Genomic DNA, 18,789 nt, shown 5'->3' on the forward strand with positions numbered 1-18,789 from the left:
AACGGCAAACCATGAGAATCTCTACCGCAGCTGACAGAATAGAACTAGCCGAGCTCTCGAAGTTAATCAATAAGCGTAAGACAGCTGACATACGGAAGTATAATATGGAGAGGATCGAATACGCTGTAAAGAACGGAGGTAGCCTGAAAGCAGTGAAGAGACGTCTTGGCGTGGGGAAAAATCAGATGTATGCACTTAAAGATAAGCAAGGCAATGTCGTCACAAATAGGGATAAAATAGCCACAGTGGCCGAGGTGTTCTATAGGGATCTGTACAGTAGTCGGGACATACAGAATAATGCCGAACGATACAGTAGTTCTAAGGAGATAGACATCCCACCAGTAGCGACCGAATAAGTAAGGAAGGCTTTGAAAGAAATGAAAGGGGGCAAAGCACCTGGTGAGGATCAGATAACAGCAGACCTCTTTAAGAATGGCGGAGAAATTGTACTTGAAAAACTGGTAAACCTGTATACGCAATGTTTAATGACCGCAATGGTACCGCAATCTTGGAAGAACGCGAACATCATCTTAATCCATAAGAAAGGCAACATGAAGGACTTGAAAAATTACAGGCCAATCAGCTTACTGTCAGTCGTCTACAAGGTATTTACCAAGGTAATCGCTAACCGAACCTGTGCAACCTTAGATTTCACTCAACCTAAAGAACAAGCAGGGTTCCGTAAAGGTTATTCAACAATGGACCATATTTACATGATCAATCCGGTGATAGAGAAGTGCGCTGAGTACACTGAACCCCTATATATAGCCTTCATAGATTATGAGAAAGCATTTGACTCGGTCGAAACCCTAGCAGTCATTCAGGCCTTACGGAACCAGGGGGTAGATGAGCATTATGTAAGAATACTAGAGGATATCTACAATGGGTCTAAAGCTACCATCATCCTACATAGGGAGAGCAGTAACCCAGGCGGCACAGAAAGTGTGCCCCAAGACCGGCCCGTCTATGGCCGCTTTCTGGCATGTCCGGCCAGCATCCAGGTTCTGGCAGCCACTGGTCATGCGTTGAACGGCCAACATTCGGCAACCAGCGCTTCGGTATTTCTCCGGCCGCCCGTGTACGGACGCACAACGGCAGCTAACCGGCTGCCAGATATTCAGTTCTCTTACGGCTGCCGATGTTGAGTAAGAGAACGGCCGAAGTACGGCCTTAGGGCATCCGTTTTTTCTTCGGGAAGCGGTAACAGGCCGAAGCACGGCTAGCGACCGGCCACAGAATATGCGTATTCTTGCGGCAGCTGGTGTTCGAAAGGAGACCGGCCGGAGCGCGGCTGCAGTGCATTCGTTGTTTCAACGGTGAACCGCGCGTCCGGCGGTAGAATATCCGGCAACCAGTGTTATGAAGGATACCGGCCGACGTACGGCCCCAGAATATACGTTTTTCATTCGGTTAGCTGTCCTCGGCCGAATTACGGCAAGCGAATGGCCACAGAATATTTGGCAACCGGTGTTCAAGAGGAGACCGGCCTACGTAAGGTATCTGGTTATACGTCATTTTTTCGGCAAACGGCATACAGCCGAACAACGGCAGGCGCCTGGGCGCCGAGAATTCATGCACAGACGTGTTTGGAAGGAGACCGACCGGTTTTTTTCTGGGGGCAGAAAAAGCCGTTAGGGAGCCGAACGACGGGGACGCGTTTTTCATCCGCTCCGTGTTTCTACGTTTTAAATGAACGAACATCGTTTTTCAAACAGTAACGAGTGTTCTCGGTGAACGCGCAAGGTGCAAGGACTCACTGGACATTAGCAGGGAACCTTTTAGGCCATCGAAATGTCATTTATTGCCACAAGAAGACTGCGCCACACCGACGGGTGAGCTAAGCCTCGCTAGTCATCGCCGCTACCACGCCTCTGCCGCCGGCTTCGTCGACGCATCAGCTCGAGGCTATTCGCCCCCTCAAGAAATGGAGAGCATTGGAGACATCGACCCGGAAGAGATGTCCGATCCGAGATGGAGATAGTTCACCAAAATAACTGGCCTTCAAGGGCGTCGAGCAAGCGGCCACCACACAGGAGCTAAACCGCCACCATGTCAAGGACTCCCCACCAAAGAAAGGCAAGTGCGAGCAAAAGCGCAAGTTATTCTGCTTAAAATTAAACAGCGACAAGCAATGTTGCACTATGTTGTTGGTGATAAACGTAGATGAGACTCGCTCGTGCATTGGTAGGATCAACTTCATGCCCTGCTCTATGTTACTTCATGGGATTTTACGACTGCCTATTTAGAAAAAAAAACTATTTTAAATTTGCGATAACAACAGAGCCTTGTCACTGACGAAGCCTAGCTGTTAATTTAGTTCCTATGTTTGAAGGTGAGCTTAGCTACTCTTAGGGATATGACTCATTTGGTTAAACATAATCGCCAGCATCCTAGTAAACACGGATTTTGTCAGGATTTTCTTGCTCAACGCAGATTGTTGAGTTCACGCACGATTTGGCTCTTGCAATAGATAAGCTTAAAGTGGATGACCGTATATTCTTGGACTGCAAAAAAGCAAATGATGGTGTTCCATATCCCCTTCTGCGTAGTACATTTCATCCTATGAACTGAATGAATCGGTTTTTGCATTGTTATTACTATTGGCCCTATAGCTTTGTTCAAAAGTACTGTGTAGTTTACCGTACTATAGCGAATGAACGTGATTCCGTATACCTGCAGCTTTATTCGAATTTAATAGCATCCTGGTGTGCTGATTCAGAAAAGTTTTTGGATGTTAAACAGTGTGTTAACGTGGCACCTTTACAAGAAAACCTTCATTCCAATTGAATACGTATACCGTAAATTATGCTGCTGTGACAACGGCCGAGGAATATAAATACCTAGGAGTTTATTTAGGGAGTGGTTAGAGGTTAAATAGGCAGGTTCACACCATAAAAGTTACGGCTGCATATGTTTTTGGCTTTCTGAGACGAAATTTCAGTGAACCTCCATCTAACTGAAACGAACAACCGTATTTCACTCATGTGCGCTCAATCTTGGAGTACGCATGTGTTTTCGTGGATCCCTATACCAAAGAGCTGGTTGATGCGCTCGAAAACATACAGAATATGTCAGTGCGATTCGTATTAGGTAATTGTCACGCTCAACTTAGCATGAGAGAAAGTAAAAGTAAACTGAAATGGCAGGACGTGAAAGACCACAGACGAAACCACAGGTTGAACTCTTTTCGTAATATCTATCATTCGAAAACTGGAGTCGAAGGGGAGAAGTATGTCCAAGCGCCATTCTACATATCGCAAAGTGGGACCGCTAGCTTAAAGCAAATTATTAACTTTCCTTTAAAGGTGACGGCTTGCGCGATTCATTTTATTTTACATCAATACTGCAGTGTAATTATCTTCCACGTATGATTGCATTAACTGTTTATATTGACGATTTTCAGCGCGCTTTGTAGAATTATTTTGTTTTTTTGTTTCATATTTAATGCGTAGTGTTATGTATCTCCCTTCTGTAATGCATGCAGAGGCAAGCAGGCATTAAATAAATAAATAAATAAATAAATAAATAAATAAATAAATAAATAAATAAATAAATAAATAAATAAATAAATAAATAAATAAATAAATAAATAAATAAATAAAAATAAATAAATAAATAATAAATAAATAAATAAATAAATAAATAACTAAATAAATAAATAAATAAATAAATAAATAAACTTCCAGAGGCGCAAGTTTGCCTCCGACGGGTTGAGAACCCTACGGCTCAACCTTGACCAATAAAATATTTATTGTCCTATTCGTTGCAGTATGCAAGGTTTCCTGTATGCATGCTACCATTGCTATGTTATTGGTTTGAAACAAATTATGTAACTAATTTTACGCCTTTCCTTGCGTGAACACAGAGGGATACAACTGCAGCCATCTGACGCAGGGCGTCATTCGCAACGCGTCTAGAATTTTTTGAGCGTAGTGTGACATTAGAAGAAAATTAAGTTCTTTTGGACTATTAAGTGGTATGGACGTAACTCAAGAAAATAACATTAAAATAGATTGAAAATGAAAGTACCTGTTCGCTCCTTCTTAGGATCAGCCCTGCGCAAGATCATCAGAAAAGTTGATCGAGTAGAAAATGTCTTTGCAAGAAAAATGGGCAAAAACTGGGCATACTTTTTTGTGAAGGAGTTATATTAAATGCGCCTGAGTGTTTTGTTGAGAACCAAAACGCTCCGCAAAGGCATTAACGCCGGTTTTATATACAGCAAAATTGGTCAAGCAACTGTTATAAAAATAGTTTATGTAGTCATAGCATGAAAGTGTTCCGGAATATTGCCCTAAAAGAAATGGGCTAAAAGCGGCGCAATTTATCTCTCTGAAATTCAACCCACTAAAGTATGCGCCCTCAGCCCCCCCCCCTCCCCCTCCTCTTTCCCCGTTTATTACAGGTAAGCCGCCCCACAGAGGATATCAGGACCTGGACAATACATCTATTCAAGCTCTACAAAGAACTGAATATTTTCTGTGTTCGGCAGTAAAAGAGGCACATCAATTAAAGGAACGACAATTTGTGAGCACTGTTTAATAAATGAATTTTGCTGTCAACTGAGGCTGGTAATTAAGCAAGGGTGCGCTGAAAGCTTGACGCCTGGTGGTTGCGCGCGAGTTCACTTTGATGTGGCTGCATTGGACCCAAAATGCTGGGTTTGTGCTGCTTCTGCATGCACTGCGCGAATGACTCATCTGCTTGCGCGACATGCAGTGACCGGCCTCAGTACAGTTAACGTACTGTGGCTGAACTGCAATGCCCGTAGCACGGCCGTATTTCCGGTAGCTGTAGTCCGGCTGGAGTCCGACGACCGCATCTCGGCTGTAATCCGGCGGCCGTACTTCGGCCGTACACGGGTGGCTTTGGAATGGCCGGAGCCCTACGGCTGAAATCTGGCCGTATGACCGTAAGCCGGTCGACTGGCCGACGGACACTGGCCGTTGGACAACCATGGGAGTACGGCCGTATACGGCCAAAAGGCCCACATTTGGACATGGGCCGAACATGGCTGCCGGAAACCGGCCGGACAGAAAATCACCGGCAAAAGTACACCGGCCTGTTTTAGGCCGAACAGTCCTTTGCTGCCTGGGAAAATACTTATAAGGAAGGGTGTCAGACACGGAGACACAATCTCTCCAATGTTATTCACAGCATGCTTACAAGAAGTATTCAGAACGTTGGATTGGGAAGAGGTGGGAGTAAGGGTAATGGAGAATACCTCAGTAACCTCAGATTTGCTGATGACGTTGCCTTGCTAAGTAACTCGGGGGACAAATTGCAAAGCATGCTTTCCGCACTGGGCGAACAGAGTAGAACCGGGGGCCTTAAAATTAATATGCAGAAAACTAAAGTAACGATCAATAACCTCGGGACAGCACAGACGTTTGAGATAGGTGGCGAGGCAGTGGAAGTGGTAAGCGAATATATCTACTTAGGCCAAGTTGTGACTCCCGATCCCAACCATGAGGCAGAGATAATTAGAAGGATCAGAATGGGGTGGGGTGCATATGGCAGACATTCTCAGATAATGAATAGCAGCGTACCATTGTCGCTGAAGAAGAAAGTGTATGACAGCTGCATCTTACCGGTACTCACCTACGGGGCAGAAACTTGGAGGCTCACTAAGAGGGTTCAACTTGAATTGAGAACGACTCAGCGGGCAATGGAGCGGAAAATGATATGTGTAACATTAAGGGACAAGAAGAGAGCGGAGTGGGTCAGGGAGCAAACTGGTGTTAAAGACATATTAGTAGAAATTAAGAAGAAGAAGAAATGGACGTGGGCAGGGCATGTAATGCGAAGGGAAGATAACCGCTTGTCATTAAGGGTAACAGAGTGGATACCTAGAGAAGGCAAGCGTTGCAGGGGGCGGCAGAAAGTTAGATGGGCAGATGAGATCAAGAAGTTTGCGGGGATAAATTGGTCACAGTTGGCACAGGACCGAGGTAATTGGAGAATATTGGGAGAGGGCTTTGCCCTGCAGTGGGCGTAGATGGGCTGGTGATGATGACGATGATGATGAAGTAGGAATCACTAAGCTCACATGACGAAATGTTTAGGTGTTCTCGCTTATGTCGCGCGGCGGTGTAGCCCCAAGGTAGCGCATTTAGGAATGCTAGCTTGGGCCCCCGATAGGTTCCGCTGTCTCATTCTTCGAAAGACGGTCCTCTCCATTTTCTGCCGACGAACGGCCGGGATACAGCGGCGGCATCGTCCGCTGCTCTATACACTACCCTCTCTATTTTCTCTGGCCCAACCGTGGCCGACGCTCCTACGTTCGTGATTCCGCCCCCGTGTATTCCAGGTAATGGCTGGCGAAATCTCTGCTTTCGCTCTTTGTAGAGGCACGTATGTGAATTCAAGTGACGTCGCATAGGAAGTCGTTGTAAGTGTCGTTTAAAGCTTTGCTTTCCGACCACCTTAACAGCGTGGATTGGAGCAATTTTTTCTATTTTGGTTTTTGGAAAGGGAAGGTCGGCCTTGTTTGCGGCGTTGATGTACATTGGTCTCGCTTCCTTTGCAGGCAAGATTTATTTAAATGTCATTTATTTATTACTTTTCGTAACAAGAAATCCGCTGCTTGTGTTCCATAACAAGAGTGTGCGGCGCTTGTTTATGTGCTTGCTATTTTCTCCAATTTGCTCAAGGTTACCGCTGCCCTAAATATTGGGGGCGTAAGAATATGCGTTGAAACACCCTTGGGCTACGCAAGCCTGTTTCTTTCTATTCTTGCTTTTTTCGCATGCTCTGTGCAGGTAAAATATAAGTATCTATATATATATATATATATATATATATATATATATATATATATATATATTTATTTACTTATTAATTTATATGTGTGTGAGTGTGTGTGTGTGTGTGTGCGTGTGTGAGTTCTTTTTTAGAATACAATTAGTCAAGAGTCAGCGCTTGTCTCCTCCCCATTCCTGTCGTCTTCCAGTTTCTTTGCTGTTAGCCATAATGGTGCGTTTCAATTTCTGCCCACGGACGCACGCGGAGCACCTGGGGAAACAAGGTTTGCGGAAAATACAGAGAAATATACTTTTTCACCTAAACTAAAACAACAGCCGCTATTGCCACGAACTGAGCATGTGACCCAACGCCGGACCACTCAGACATTATTGAGCCAAGCATGCTGTTTCGCTGCTGCACTGGCTATCTCTTACGACGACCACTCCCACGTCTCCTCAAGGAAATCAAGGGGGTGCTCCTGATTATTTAAAAAATTTAGTGCTTTATATTATACTGATCTTCTCATCACGTTACAAAACAACGTCTATCCCGTGCAGCGGGCCAGTGAAAGAACCTCCAGCTGTGCAAACGAGGTAGCGAAATTGGTGTAGGGGGCAGTACAAGGCCTCCCTGTCATAAATTGAATAAAGCACAAAAGTAGTCATCGAAACAATGTTTGCATATCGTTAATGAACCCCTCTCGGCCCAGAGCACAGCAGAAACATGCACTAGTATGCTCTTTACAGACGGGGTTTGAAATTCGGAACGCTGAAGACATATTGCATTTTCTTTTTGTTATCGGGGCTCGCTTCCTGCTCACATTTGCGCTAAACCTCCAGGTTTTCCATTTTTGGGCCGTTCATATGTTCTACATTGCTTCAAATTCAACTCCAAAGTACAAACACACTTGTAAAAAAAAAAATATCAGCTCATCTTACTAGCGCGTTCCGGACATGCCCGTGCTAACTAGGCTGCAGGAAAAATATCTGTACCCCCTATGCTATGGCGGTATGCAATTTAAAACCTTCTAAGTAAGTTTGCTCATTCCGGCGAAATGAAGCGTTTTCAACAGAAACAGTTTCGAATCTATTTACCCCGTCGCCGGCTTTAATCGCTTAGGACAGTATTCTTGGCTTCGCTTCTCAGAAAGCGTTGAGGAAGAAAAAAAATATACCAGAAGAGAACAGCAGCTGAAGGCACGCTAAAGCATTTGCGCTGTAGCCCTGCTGAAGTTTTCTCCCTCAGCGCTACGCTTCGATGAACGTGCTGTGCAAAGATAGCGAATAATTATCGAATGCGTAGCACCCCATGTAATATACCGCCTGCATGCGATACAGCAGTATTTAAGAGCAGCTTTGAAACTGTGCGGGAAAAGAATAAGCAATCGAATTTACCGGCGCGCACAGTAGCCAAAAAATTAAATAAAAGGAGTACATACGCTTCAGGCACTTGAACGCATTGTGAACTTTATTACTACAAAATTCACACTATTACAACTTTCTCTCCTCCCTGGTTTTGGAAGAAGGGCATAAATTCCCGGTACAATTGTTATTGAAAGAAATTACCACCGTGGATAGGTGCGCTTTGAATGTTTGTCGGACAGTGTAATTAGCTGTGAGAAATGCCCAATTTCTTTCTAACACACGCTGCAGAAGCTAATAAAGTGTCGGGAACTTTTCTGTAACCTGGACTAATTGAACACACGTTCCGCGAAGAGGATGCATTCTCACAAGCAGCAACAATAAAAAATTTTCTACTCGTACTGCTTATTTGATATTTGCTTGCCACTGCTCTTTCTTGCTTCTGCTTTTACTGCAGTAAGCAGGTGCTTGCTGTGGGGCACCCTTTAAAGGCAACCCTCAAGTTAGCAGTGATTTGCTCCTAGTAGGCAACTACTTTTTTAATACCTCCATCACCCTTCGAAAGTATCTACCTTTGCACTCTCCTTCCGTACCAGCGCCCCACGCACTGTGGCAGAAACGGGCACCCCTGATGGTAAACACCGCATACAGGTGTACTTTAACAACAAAGTTTAGACGAGTACAAGGGACCACAACCCTTGGTTGCTTCACAATTTCGCTCGCTAACAGAAACATAAAAACACAAAGAGACCTTAAAAGTTGTTTCACAGCCTCAAAACGTATGCCAACCGCCTGCGTAGGTGTTTACGCAAGGCTACGTGATTACGATGATTCTCAAACAACGTGTCGTACGTTACGCCGCAAACGTACCGCTTTTATTTTGATTGACGTTTTCTGTGTTCTTGCTTCTACTGAACATTCTAGAATGTAGGTGGTAAAGAGCCCAAGTGGACATGGGTTGACGACGGACACAAAAAGTATGTCGTAAAAAAGCTACAATGCTTTCCCGAAATATCCGAATGTAAGTGCCATTCTCCACTGAACAAACACAACGGCAGAGATGCGGTGAGCTTAAACAAATAATTAATCGGCGTCCCACAACTCAGACCATACAAGCTGAATTATGGCAACCGAACAAGTTCAGAAATTTGCAGCAATTGCTTGTCCCGCTGCGCACTCTGCTACTCTTGGAGCTTCACCGCAAAACCGGAGGGAACGCGTTCATTGTACGTACTAAAGATAGACTGTTCATTGCTATTTGGGGTCTAACGTAGAAACCATGTAAAAACGTGGCCAAATCTCCCAGCATAACCACAAATGAATTATCCGAACCAAGAATAAGCTAGGTGGGGCCGCCAGCTTCCCAGTTCGCCCAGTGTTCGCGCCAATAGTGCAAAGCTGTCCCAATTTTTTGGGAGCACGAAAGTGTTAACAAAAATCCCCCCCTCGCCCCCCCCCCCCTTCAAGAAACCAAAATTGTAGCGCCTTTTAAATTTCGCATAAGAAACCAAAGTTATTTTACGACCAATGTTCAATGCCTTACGTCCTATCACACCACTCTTTTTCCTCATCGTTTGGTTATGTTTTTACACTGTAGTTTTGTCAACGATAGGGTCTGCTGAAAATTGCGGTATTGCATGTAGAAAGCCCTCCCGCCAAAGCTCCGCTCAAGGTGGCCCCATTTACTGCGAAACCATATACCTCTACCAGCCAAGAAACTTTTCGTGTCCGCGTCAGCCGAAAACTCCAAGGCTGAATAAAAAGTTTCAAAAACGTTTTTCCTGAAGCTTCATTCTCCTATACTCTTCGTTAAGAACTGGCTTCGCAAAAAGGGAATGTTTATACCTCTGTCGGACAATGATTGCCTATGCAATCAAGCAGAGACAATTCATCATAGCTTTGCGTTGTGCTGTGACGCTGTTTTCTCGGACGGTTTGCAGCGCACTCTCAAAAAGTACATTAAAAAAAACGTATGAAACCACCCGGTTCCTCCATCTTTATGATGTTAACGTGGTGCTTCTTGACGTATTTTCCGTCCTGGGTTAGTACAGCTTGTGGCAGTGCCGCATGACTGACCGACATGCGAAACACCCTGGGCCAACAAAGGCCATTTTTCGTGAGCTTGCTTCGTTGGTGAGGAGTGTCTATGCGGCGCAGAATGATCCACCGGCCTGGTTAATTGTCTTGGATGTGTGTATCTCCTTGCCTGACTTTTGAAGGATGCAAAACGTTGCTGCAATTTGTGCTTCTCCAGGGATGCCTGCTAGCCTTTGCATTATCTTTTAGTCATTACGTGGGACTGTGAGTGTACCTGAATTTTTCACTCATTAGAGAAAGAAATAAAATTACTGGCGCCGCCAGGAATCAAACCTGGTCTCGAATAGAGAAGCATAGCGAGAGCCTGTCGTTTTGCTGACTAAGCTACACCCACACGAGGAGACGGGGAGACAGACGGTGTAGTCGACGAGCACAGCAGCGGGTCTACCACCTGCCCTCATTCAAACCCCTCATGTGAAGTGTAAAATGCATATATATGATAACGGCGTTGACGTGGTTTGGATTAGCCGCGAACGCAATAGCGTACGCGGTGGGGGAAGGAGTGAGGGCGCTGCTTGGTAACGACGCATGAAACAAGATTGAGGGGTAGCCACTGAGAGCGCCATAGCCGCACGCGCCGCACTCTTCCTTATGCTGCGCTAGACGCTCCTCTCCGTTTACTTTCTGCCGTTGCTGCTGCGTTCAGTCATTCGGTCCAGCCGCCGCTCCCCCGTGAAACCCAGGTAACGGCTGCCACAGCCTCTGGTTTCCCTCTTTGTAGAGCCGGGTGTGGAAATTTAAGTAACGTCGCATGGTTAAACCTTGCGGGTGTGGCGTTACAGCTTCGCAGTCCAACGACTATCACAGCACAAATTCAAGGCAAATTTTTTAGCCTTCTTTAGTAGCGCGTTTGGTAACAATGGGGAAGTAGAAAGATGCGAGATGCCCGCCCTCACGTTCTTAATTTAAAAGCAGCAAGCACTCTGCCCTAGTGAGGAAGGTAAAGTACGCCTCGAGAGATGAGAGACGGGTTTTTCGGAAACGGTTCCGTTGGTTGCGCAGTTATGAAAAAGCGACACATGTTGGCCCTAATTTGTGTTTCAATATAATCTCGCGTTCTTCACTACCACCTCACCTTTCCCATTAGACCTCCCGTAATGCACTTATAAATAACTCAACGATAAGGATCTGAGCCAGAGAAATTGAAAAACAATAATAAAAAACATTAGGGCCCATCATTCGAATTCAAGCGGTGCTGCCTGTGCCAACAGTGAAATTTGAGTGGTGGGTCAAACTTTTGCTACGGATTGAAATCCTCCTTGAAATATGCATTTCATAAGACTGCTTAGAACCTAATTTTGAGTCCTGTGAACCACTGTGTAAGCTCCGAAGTCCTCCTTATTCTAACTCCCATGTTCAAAAGAAATTTCGGTGATGAACCGATACTTTTCTTAGGTCATGTTTTCACATAACCTCAACAATATGAAACCTGGCTCCATACTTTGCACCACCGAATATAGCTGCGAAATTCTCACTTTTCGAACGCAGTTCCAAGTACAAAAAAAGTTTCTGCCTTTGTTATATGCAATCTTTTTTGACCGAGGTAACCATCAAATTTTTACACTAAGCAATAGGAATACGTTTTGTTTACTAGGGCTCCAGTTTAGGGCACAATAAGTATTTGTTCGATCTTACCTGTTTGAAGTGACCCAAATAATATATCACCAATCTCTTGCAGTTATAATAGCCCATAAAAGCATCGAATATACCAATAAATGAAATAATAGCATGTGTAGGAACTTCTTCCTCTTCGTACATAGCAGAAGACGCTGATCATCATCATCTTCACCAGCACAGACCGAGCGGTGGCACGCGCTCGCGCTCCACGCGACCCTGTTCCATTAAAGCCCTCATTCTCATCAGACGTGCGCTCTCGGCTCTCTCTCGACGGCTTGGCAGCCGGAGGACCTCGAGGTCCATTACATGGTGCCGGAAACCCGGGATCTCGCGACAAGGCCTACCTCATCGACGCCCGGAGCCGCGCAAGCCCTTTGAACCGACGCGGCGCCGGCGACCTTGGCCCCAGAATCCCCGGCCGCCAGCTGACTGCCATGGAATGGCTATTCCGACGTCGCCAGAGCCTCCGCTCTCAGCTGGACGGCGTAATTGCCGAAGCGGAAGCAGCGCTGCGAGGGCAGCCAGGACTTTTGGCGTCCCAGGTGAGCGTTCTGCTTGAGCGAATCGAAGCGCTCCACCAGCAGATCAGGAAGCTCGACGACCGTATTTTCGACGAAACGCCAGAAGACCTGCTGGATAATGAGACGTCGGACGCTGGGAGATACGGCGATAAGGTCGTGAACACGACAGCGACCCTGCGTTTTGAGCTGCAGAACGCCCTTGCATCCAGACTGCCCACAGGACCGATGAGCTGCCCTACTCCGGCCACCAGCAAGTCTAAGCTGCCCCAGCTTGACTTAATCAAGTTTGACGGGAACCGGAAGAACTGGCAGCGTTTCTGGATGCAGTTTTCATCGGCTGTGCACAACAACAGCGAACTGAGCACTGCGGACAAATTTAACTATTTGAACACCCTCGTGACCGGAGCAGCCGCGTCAGCCATCTCTGGGCTTCAGGCCAGCGAGGAGTGCTACAAGGAGGCAGTCGACATCCTGAAGAAGCGCTTCGGAGACGAAAGACTCATCGTCCAAGATCATCTCAGAAGCCTTCTGGACCTGAAACCGATTTCGTCGTCGACCAACACACAGCAACTTCGACGTCTCTACGATCAGATACAGGTGCATGTACGAAGTCTGAAGGCCCTTGGCACCAGTCCCGCTAATTACTGCTTGATGCTACGGGAGGTTCTCTTTAGAACGCTACCGCCCGGCATGGTCTTGAAGTACCACGAACTCTTCAAGTCACCGACGTGTACTTCAACGACATCCAGCTCGACTCAAGCCGTAGTTCACCAACAGAACGAGACGGCACAACCCGAACAAGAACTCCAGCAGCTTCTCGACTTTTTCGACCATCAAGTTCGGTGTCGAGAAGCTGTGGAGCGTCAAACAGCTGTGACAACGCCGGACGTTGCCGTGACACCACAAGAGCCACCTAGACAACAGAGGTTCCGAAACTTACACACCATATCGGCTCTGCAAATCTCGGTGAACAACCCTCAACGGTGCTTGTTCTGCCAGTCTGTGAAGCATCGTTCCGAAGTTTGCGACAGCGACGAATGGAGCCTAAAACGGAAGAAGCAGCTGCTCATCAAGGAAGGTCGATGCTTCCGGTGCCTCAAGAAATGGCCCATGGCGAAAGACTGCCGAGGCCGACTGCGGTGCGACAAGTGCCCCCGAAGGCATGCCACTACCATGTGCGCGCCAGACGCCTCGAGCAGAAACGGAGTGACCTCTACGCCCGTTAGCCTAGTTTCTCGTCAAACTGGCCCCATGGTCCTGCTTCAGACTTTGACCGCGACAGTCAAAGGCTCTGCGTCATCTGGACGCTACCGGATCCTCTTTGACGGCGGAAGCCAACGCAGTTTTATTACTGCCGATGCGTCACAGAAACTAGGCTGTGAATTCCTGGAAGAGGAGACTTTAACTGTGGGTGTATTTGGAGGCCAGAAAACGACAAAAACAATGAGAAAAGTACGTCTCCTCATCGTTTCCGAAAACACAGAAAGGCCCGTGCACATCGAGGCACTTGAAGTAGATGCTATATGCAACGAGCATATACCCGTGCCAGATGACCAAGTCATCAAGACGATGGAAGCAATGCGTTTAGACACACGGGCACTCTGCGCACGAGGTTTCGAAGAAACCAAAATAACGATCCTGATTGGCTCGGACCACTACTGGGATCTGGTAACCGGCAACGTGAAGCCAGTGACGACGAAGCTCAAGGCAGTGGAAACGTTGCTAGGCTGGTCTGTTCAAGGCCCGCTGCCGTTAGGAGCTAATGTCACGCACTGTGCTAACGTTGTCGTGCTACGAGCGTCCGTGGAAGCCAACGAGGTCTCGGAAGTCCTTAACCGTTTCTGGGACTTTGAAAGCATCGGCGTCAAGTGCGAGGACGAACGAAGTTCCGAAAACGATCTGGTCATTACCAAGTTTGAGGAAACAATCAAAAAGGCGAACGAACGGTACGAGGTCGCGCTTCCGTGGAAACCAAGGGTTGACTTGGCGGATAACCTTGCTGTGGCAGCGAAGCGGCTCCACATCCTAATGAAAAAACTAGGAAAAGACGCCAGCCTCATGGAGAGGTATGACGCTACCATTAGAACGTACCTCGAAGAAGGATCCGCTGAAAGGGTACCACCGACGGAAAACGTCCCTCGCGGGCGCTTGTATTACATGCCCCACCGAGCAGTGATCCGCGAAGACCGTTCTACGACGAAAGTGCGAATCATGTTTGACGCATCATCCCATGAAAATGGTGCGAAGTCGCTTAACGAGAACTTGGAAGCTGGCCCGAACCTGAACCCCGACGTCGTGACCCTTCTACTGCGTTTCCGAAGGTACAAGGTAGCAATGACCGCTGACGTCGAGAAAGCATTTCTGCAGATTCTCCTACGTGAAGAAGACAGAGATGCTCTGAGATTTCTCTGGTTTAAGACATTGCCTCAAGCGGGTCGACAGTTACCAGAGCAGGAAATCTGGAGAATGACTCGCGTTCCTTTCGGGGCCACTTCAAGTCCTTTTTTGTTGACAGCTACATTGAAGCACCATTTTCGGCGATGCGAAAAGAAATATCCGTCGACAGCCCGTCTGCTTCGGGAATCCATGTACATGGATGACCTTCTCATTGGAGCTGATAACAGTGCAGAAGCCATCAAAATGCAGAGGAGATCGTTGAAATTTTTCGTGCTGCGTCCATGAATATCCGGAAGTGGGTGAGCAACGATCCGTATGTTGCTGCTTCTTTTGAAGAGAAAATACCTGCCCAGGAAAAGGTGCTTTGTCCTCCGTCAGGGACGACGAAAGTTCTAGGGATTTCATGGGACCCTGAAACGGACACGTTCTCCTTCAAGAACAACAGCCTTCTGCACTTCATACAGCAACACGAAGTGACAAAACGATTCGTTCTTCAAGCTATCGCAAGGGTGTATGACCCACTGGGTTTTCTATCGCCCTTCCTTATCAAAGCCAAGATCCTGCTGCAAGACATCTGGCGAGAAAACCTTGACTGGGAAGACGCCCTACCATATCGACTGCGAAGCATATGGCTCAAGTGGGCCGAAGAAGTAGCCCTACTGCACGATGTAGTCATCCCAAGATTTTTAGGCGCCGGAAGGGATGGCCAGGACCGCACATCCAACCTTCACGTCTTTGCAGACGCAAGCGAGTTGGCTTATGGAGCCGTGGTCTACCTAACCATTCACGATGCCAGCGGCAGTGCTCGGACAGTCCTTCTCTTTGCAAAGACGAGAGTTGCACCACTGAAAACGGTTACGCTAGCACGACTTGAATTGATGTCGGCGATAATAGCGGCACGTATCTACAGCTACATTACGAAGAACTGCGAACTCGACATCGAAGAATGTACGTTTTGGTCAGACTCGCAGATTGCCCTCTGCTGGATTAGAAAAGATCCGTCGACATGGAAAACATTCGTGCGGAACAGGGTGCAAGAGATCCGGAACCTGACGGATTACACACGTTGGCGCTTCTGTCCAGGAAGGGAAAACCCAGCCGACCTTCTGACAAGAGGCATCTCGGCTGACCTGCTAAAGCGATCGCACCTGTGGTGGCACGGTCCAGACTGGCTCACTGACCCAGATCTGTGGCCGGAAATAATTCCAGAAGGTGGACAACTAGACGCACCCGAGCAGGTGGCAACGACCGGTGCTCACGCCGTGAATACGACTATTTTGGTCCCACAGGTGATCGACACTTAACGCTTCAGCTCATTGTCCAAGTTACTCCGCGTCACAGCATGGGTACTTCGTTACGTGAAGAACCTGAAACAAGAGGATAAAGTGACCGGGCCTCTGACCACCGAAGAAGTACAGCATGCGGAGCATTACCTCATTCGCGTGGAACAGCAGCTTCACTTTGATGTCGAGGCGAAATGCATCGCAACCAAGAAACCTCTTCCGTCGCACAGTAAAATAAAGGAGTTGCGACTCTTAGTCGATGACGACGGTTTGTTGCGAGTTCGAGGAAGGGTGCTCACCAGCGACACATACGGAGCCCAGGTCCCCATACTCCTACCGAAGGACACGCACTTTACACATCTCATGATCCAGCACGCCCATGTGCAAGTCCTACATGGAGGAGTACGAGACACCCTGACCCAAGTTCGCGAGAGGTTCTGGATTCCACGCGCCCGACAACTAGTAAAAAAGACTATCGCACGATGTTTCGTCTGTCAACGGCTGCAGTCCAAGCCCATAGTGCAAGAGACACCTCCGCTGCCCAAAGACAGAACAACCGAAGCTTTTCCTTTCTCCTTAAGCGGGGTTGATTTTGCTGGGCCCTTGTACATCAAAAGCAAAGCTCAAGGACGGGCATATATTGTTCTGTTCACTTGTGCCGTCACAAGCGCTGTTCATCTAGAGCTCGTGGAAGACCTAACAACAGAAAACTTCATCTGCGCCTTGCGGAGGTTCGTGTCCCGACGGGGATTGTGTAAAACCCTCTACAGCGACAACGCACGAACTTTTGTGCGGGCTTCGAAAGAGCTTCAAAGGCTATGGAAAGCTATCAGACACCCCGATGTCCTTACATTTTTTACGACGTTTAGAATACAGTGGAAATTTATCTGCCCAAGTTCTCCTTGGTGGGGTGGTTTCTACGAGAGACTGATCCGATCTATCAAGATGTGCTTAAAGAAAATGTTAGGCAGGCGCCTAGTATGTTACACGGAATTGGAGATACTTTTAACCGAAGTGGAGGATGTATTGAACTCTCGGCCCCTGACCTACATATTTAACGACGTAAACGAACCGTGCCCACTATCTCCGTCAATCTTTCTTGTGGGGAGGAGGTTTGCGGCGTTGCCACCGTACGAAGCCGTGGAGAACCCCAACAAATCGGCTGACCAGCTACGAATCATTTGGCGGAAGAGAGTAGATGACCTAAAAGCGTTTTGGACCCGCTGGTCTAAGGAATATTTAAGTGAGCTCAAAAACTTTTCTGTCAACCAGGTCAAGGGGGTCGATTCATTGAAGGAAGGAAACGTGGTTCTCGTCAGCGAAAAGCAGCGTCCAAGGCAGATGTGGACTCTTGCAAGGATTCAAGAACTTCATCGCGGGCGTGATGGCAAAGTACGTTCCTGCTCCTTACACTTGCCTTGTGGAAAGACAGTCGACCGTCCCGTTCAACTCTTATACCCCTTGGAAGCCAACTAGCGTCATCTGTCGGCGGGGGAGAATGTAGGAACTTCTTCCTCTTCGTACATAGCAGAAGACGCTGATCATCATCATCTTCACCAGCACGGACCGAGCGGTGGCACGCGCTCGCGCTCCACGCGACCCTGTTCCATTAAAGCCCTCATTCTCATCAGACGTGCAATCTCGGCTCTCTCTCGACGGCTTGGCAGCCGGAGGACCTCGAGGTCCATTACAGCATGTATTTTAACGCCAATGGTTGGCATTTCAGACAGAAAGTTTTCTTTCCATGTGACCTGTTTTAATCCTCACATGTACTATCTCTCCAATGTTTTTATTTAAAAAGCAGTTAATAGTCTACTCAACGAATTGGATAGCGTCTTGCATCCCTACCAGAAACATGTCTCCTCAGAAAGCGTTCCATACCACGAGGCGTTCTGTAGCTGAGTTTAAACCCACCAGCAGCAAGAAGCCGTCATACAAGGCGGTACACACAAATGAAAATGAATCGAGGAGCAACCCTGAACGAGGGAGTAGAGAAGCAAAAATTAGTAATTGCCTCCTCTCCAGCGGCCGGAAGGAGCGACGGGGCAACGTGAAGGATACGACTCGACTCCATTGGATAGCTCTTTAGGTAGCGGCCAAAGCAAAGCGTCTCAAGGGGCAAGACTACAAAGTGGTTCCAGAATGGGAAGATGCAGTAAAGCTCCTCCGGAATAGAGCAGAACATTAGTTATGCATGTAGTTTGTTCTTAGTTAGTTATTATGTAGTTTGTATTTACCCATAAACGTTTTGTAGCCGTCCGTGGAAGTTTACGAATTGATTGATTGATTGATTGATTGATTGATTGATTGATTGATTGATTGATTGATTGATTGATTGATTGATTGATTGATTGATTGATTGATTGATTGATTGATTGATTGATTGATTGATTGATTGCAGGATTTAACGCGCCGACGCAGCACAGGCGATTACTCGCGCAGTACTGGAGGGCTCCGATTTAATTTTGGTAAAATTTGACATCCACCTAAATGCAGCCCTACGGCTACAAATGTACACACAATTAAAACCTGGCCTTCACTTCGAGTTGATGATCAATTCGCTTTCGCGCTACTAACGACTAGCCTCCTGGTTAGATCAGTTGGTAGAGCGACTGCACCGGTTAATCGGTGGTCCCGGGTTTGGATCCTGGACCAGGACGCATTTTTCTTCGAGTGCGAAGGTTTCGCGAAAGCTGTTAGCTTTCCTTTGTAGCCGTATGGCTGCATTTAGGTGGATGTTAAACTTTCCTTTACAGAAACGTAGTCCAC

The 18,789-nt window shown here is 47.1% G+C and overlaps 2 protein-coding genes across 2 annotated transcripts; both read left to right on the plus strand.

Annotated features, from left to right (window-relative positions):
• The first annotated feature begins 12,565 nt into the window (after positions 1-12,565).
• LOC144175445 (uncharacterized) lies at positions 12,566-15,022 on the plus strand. Its single transcript, XM_077704518.1, has one exon. The coding sequence runs from the start codon at positions 12,566-12,568 to the stop codon at positions 15,020-15,022; it is 2,457 nt and encodes an 818-aa protein (XP_077560644.1).
• LOC144175447 (uncharacterized) lies at positions 15,019-16,041 on the plus strand. The gene has a single exon (XM_077704519.1). It carries the CDS (start codon positions 15,019-15,021, stop codon positions 16,039-16,041), a length of 1,023 nt encoding a protein of 340 aa, XP_077560645.1.
• Positions 16,042-18,789: the final 2,748 nt, after the last annotated feature.

This window comes from Haemaphysalis longicornis, unplaced genomic scaffold, assembly GCF_048455015.1.
Source record: "Haemaphysalis longicornis isolate Haplotype H1 unplaced genomic scaffold, Haemaphysalis longicornis Haplotype H1 scaffold_3, whole genome shotgun sequence".
Taxonomy (NCBI): domain Eukaryota; kingdom Metazoa; phylum Arthropoda; class Arachnida; order Ixodida; family Ixodidae; genus Haemaphysalis; species Haemaphysalis longicornis.

What these genes read in the sequence shown, in the direction of transcription:
- LOC144175445 (XM_077704518.1), top strand. Translation starts at nt 12,566, where the DNA reads ATGAGCTGCCCTACTCCGGCCACCAGCAAGTCTAAGCTGCCCCAGCTT.
- LOC144175447 (XM_077704519.1), top strand. Translation starts at nt 15,019, where the DNA reads ATGAATATCCGGAAGTGGGTGAGCAACGATCCGTATGTTGCTGCTTCT.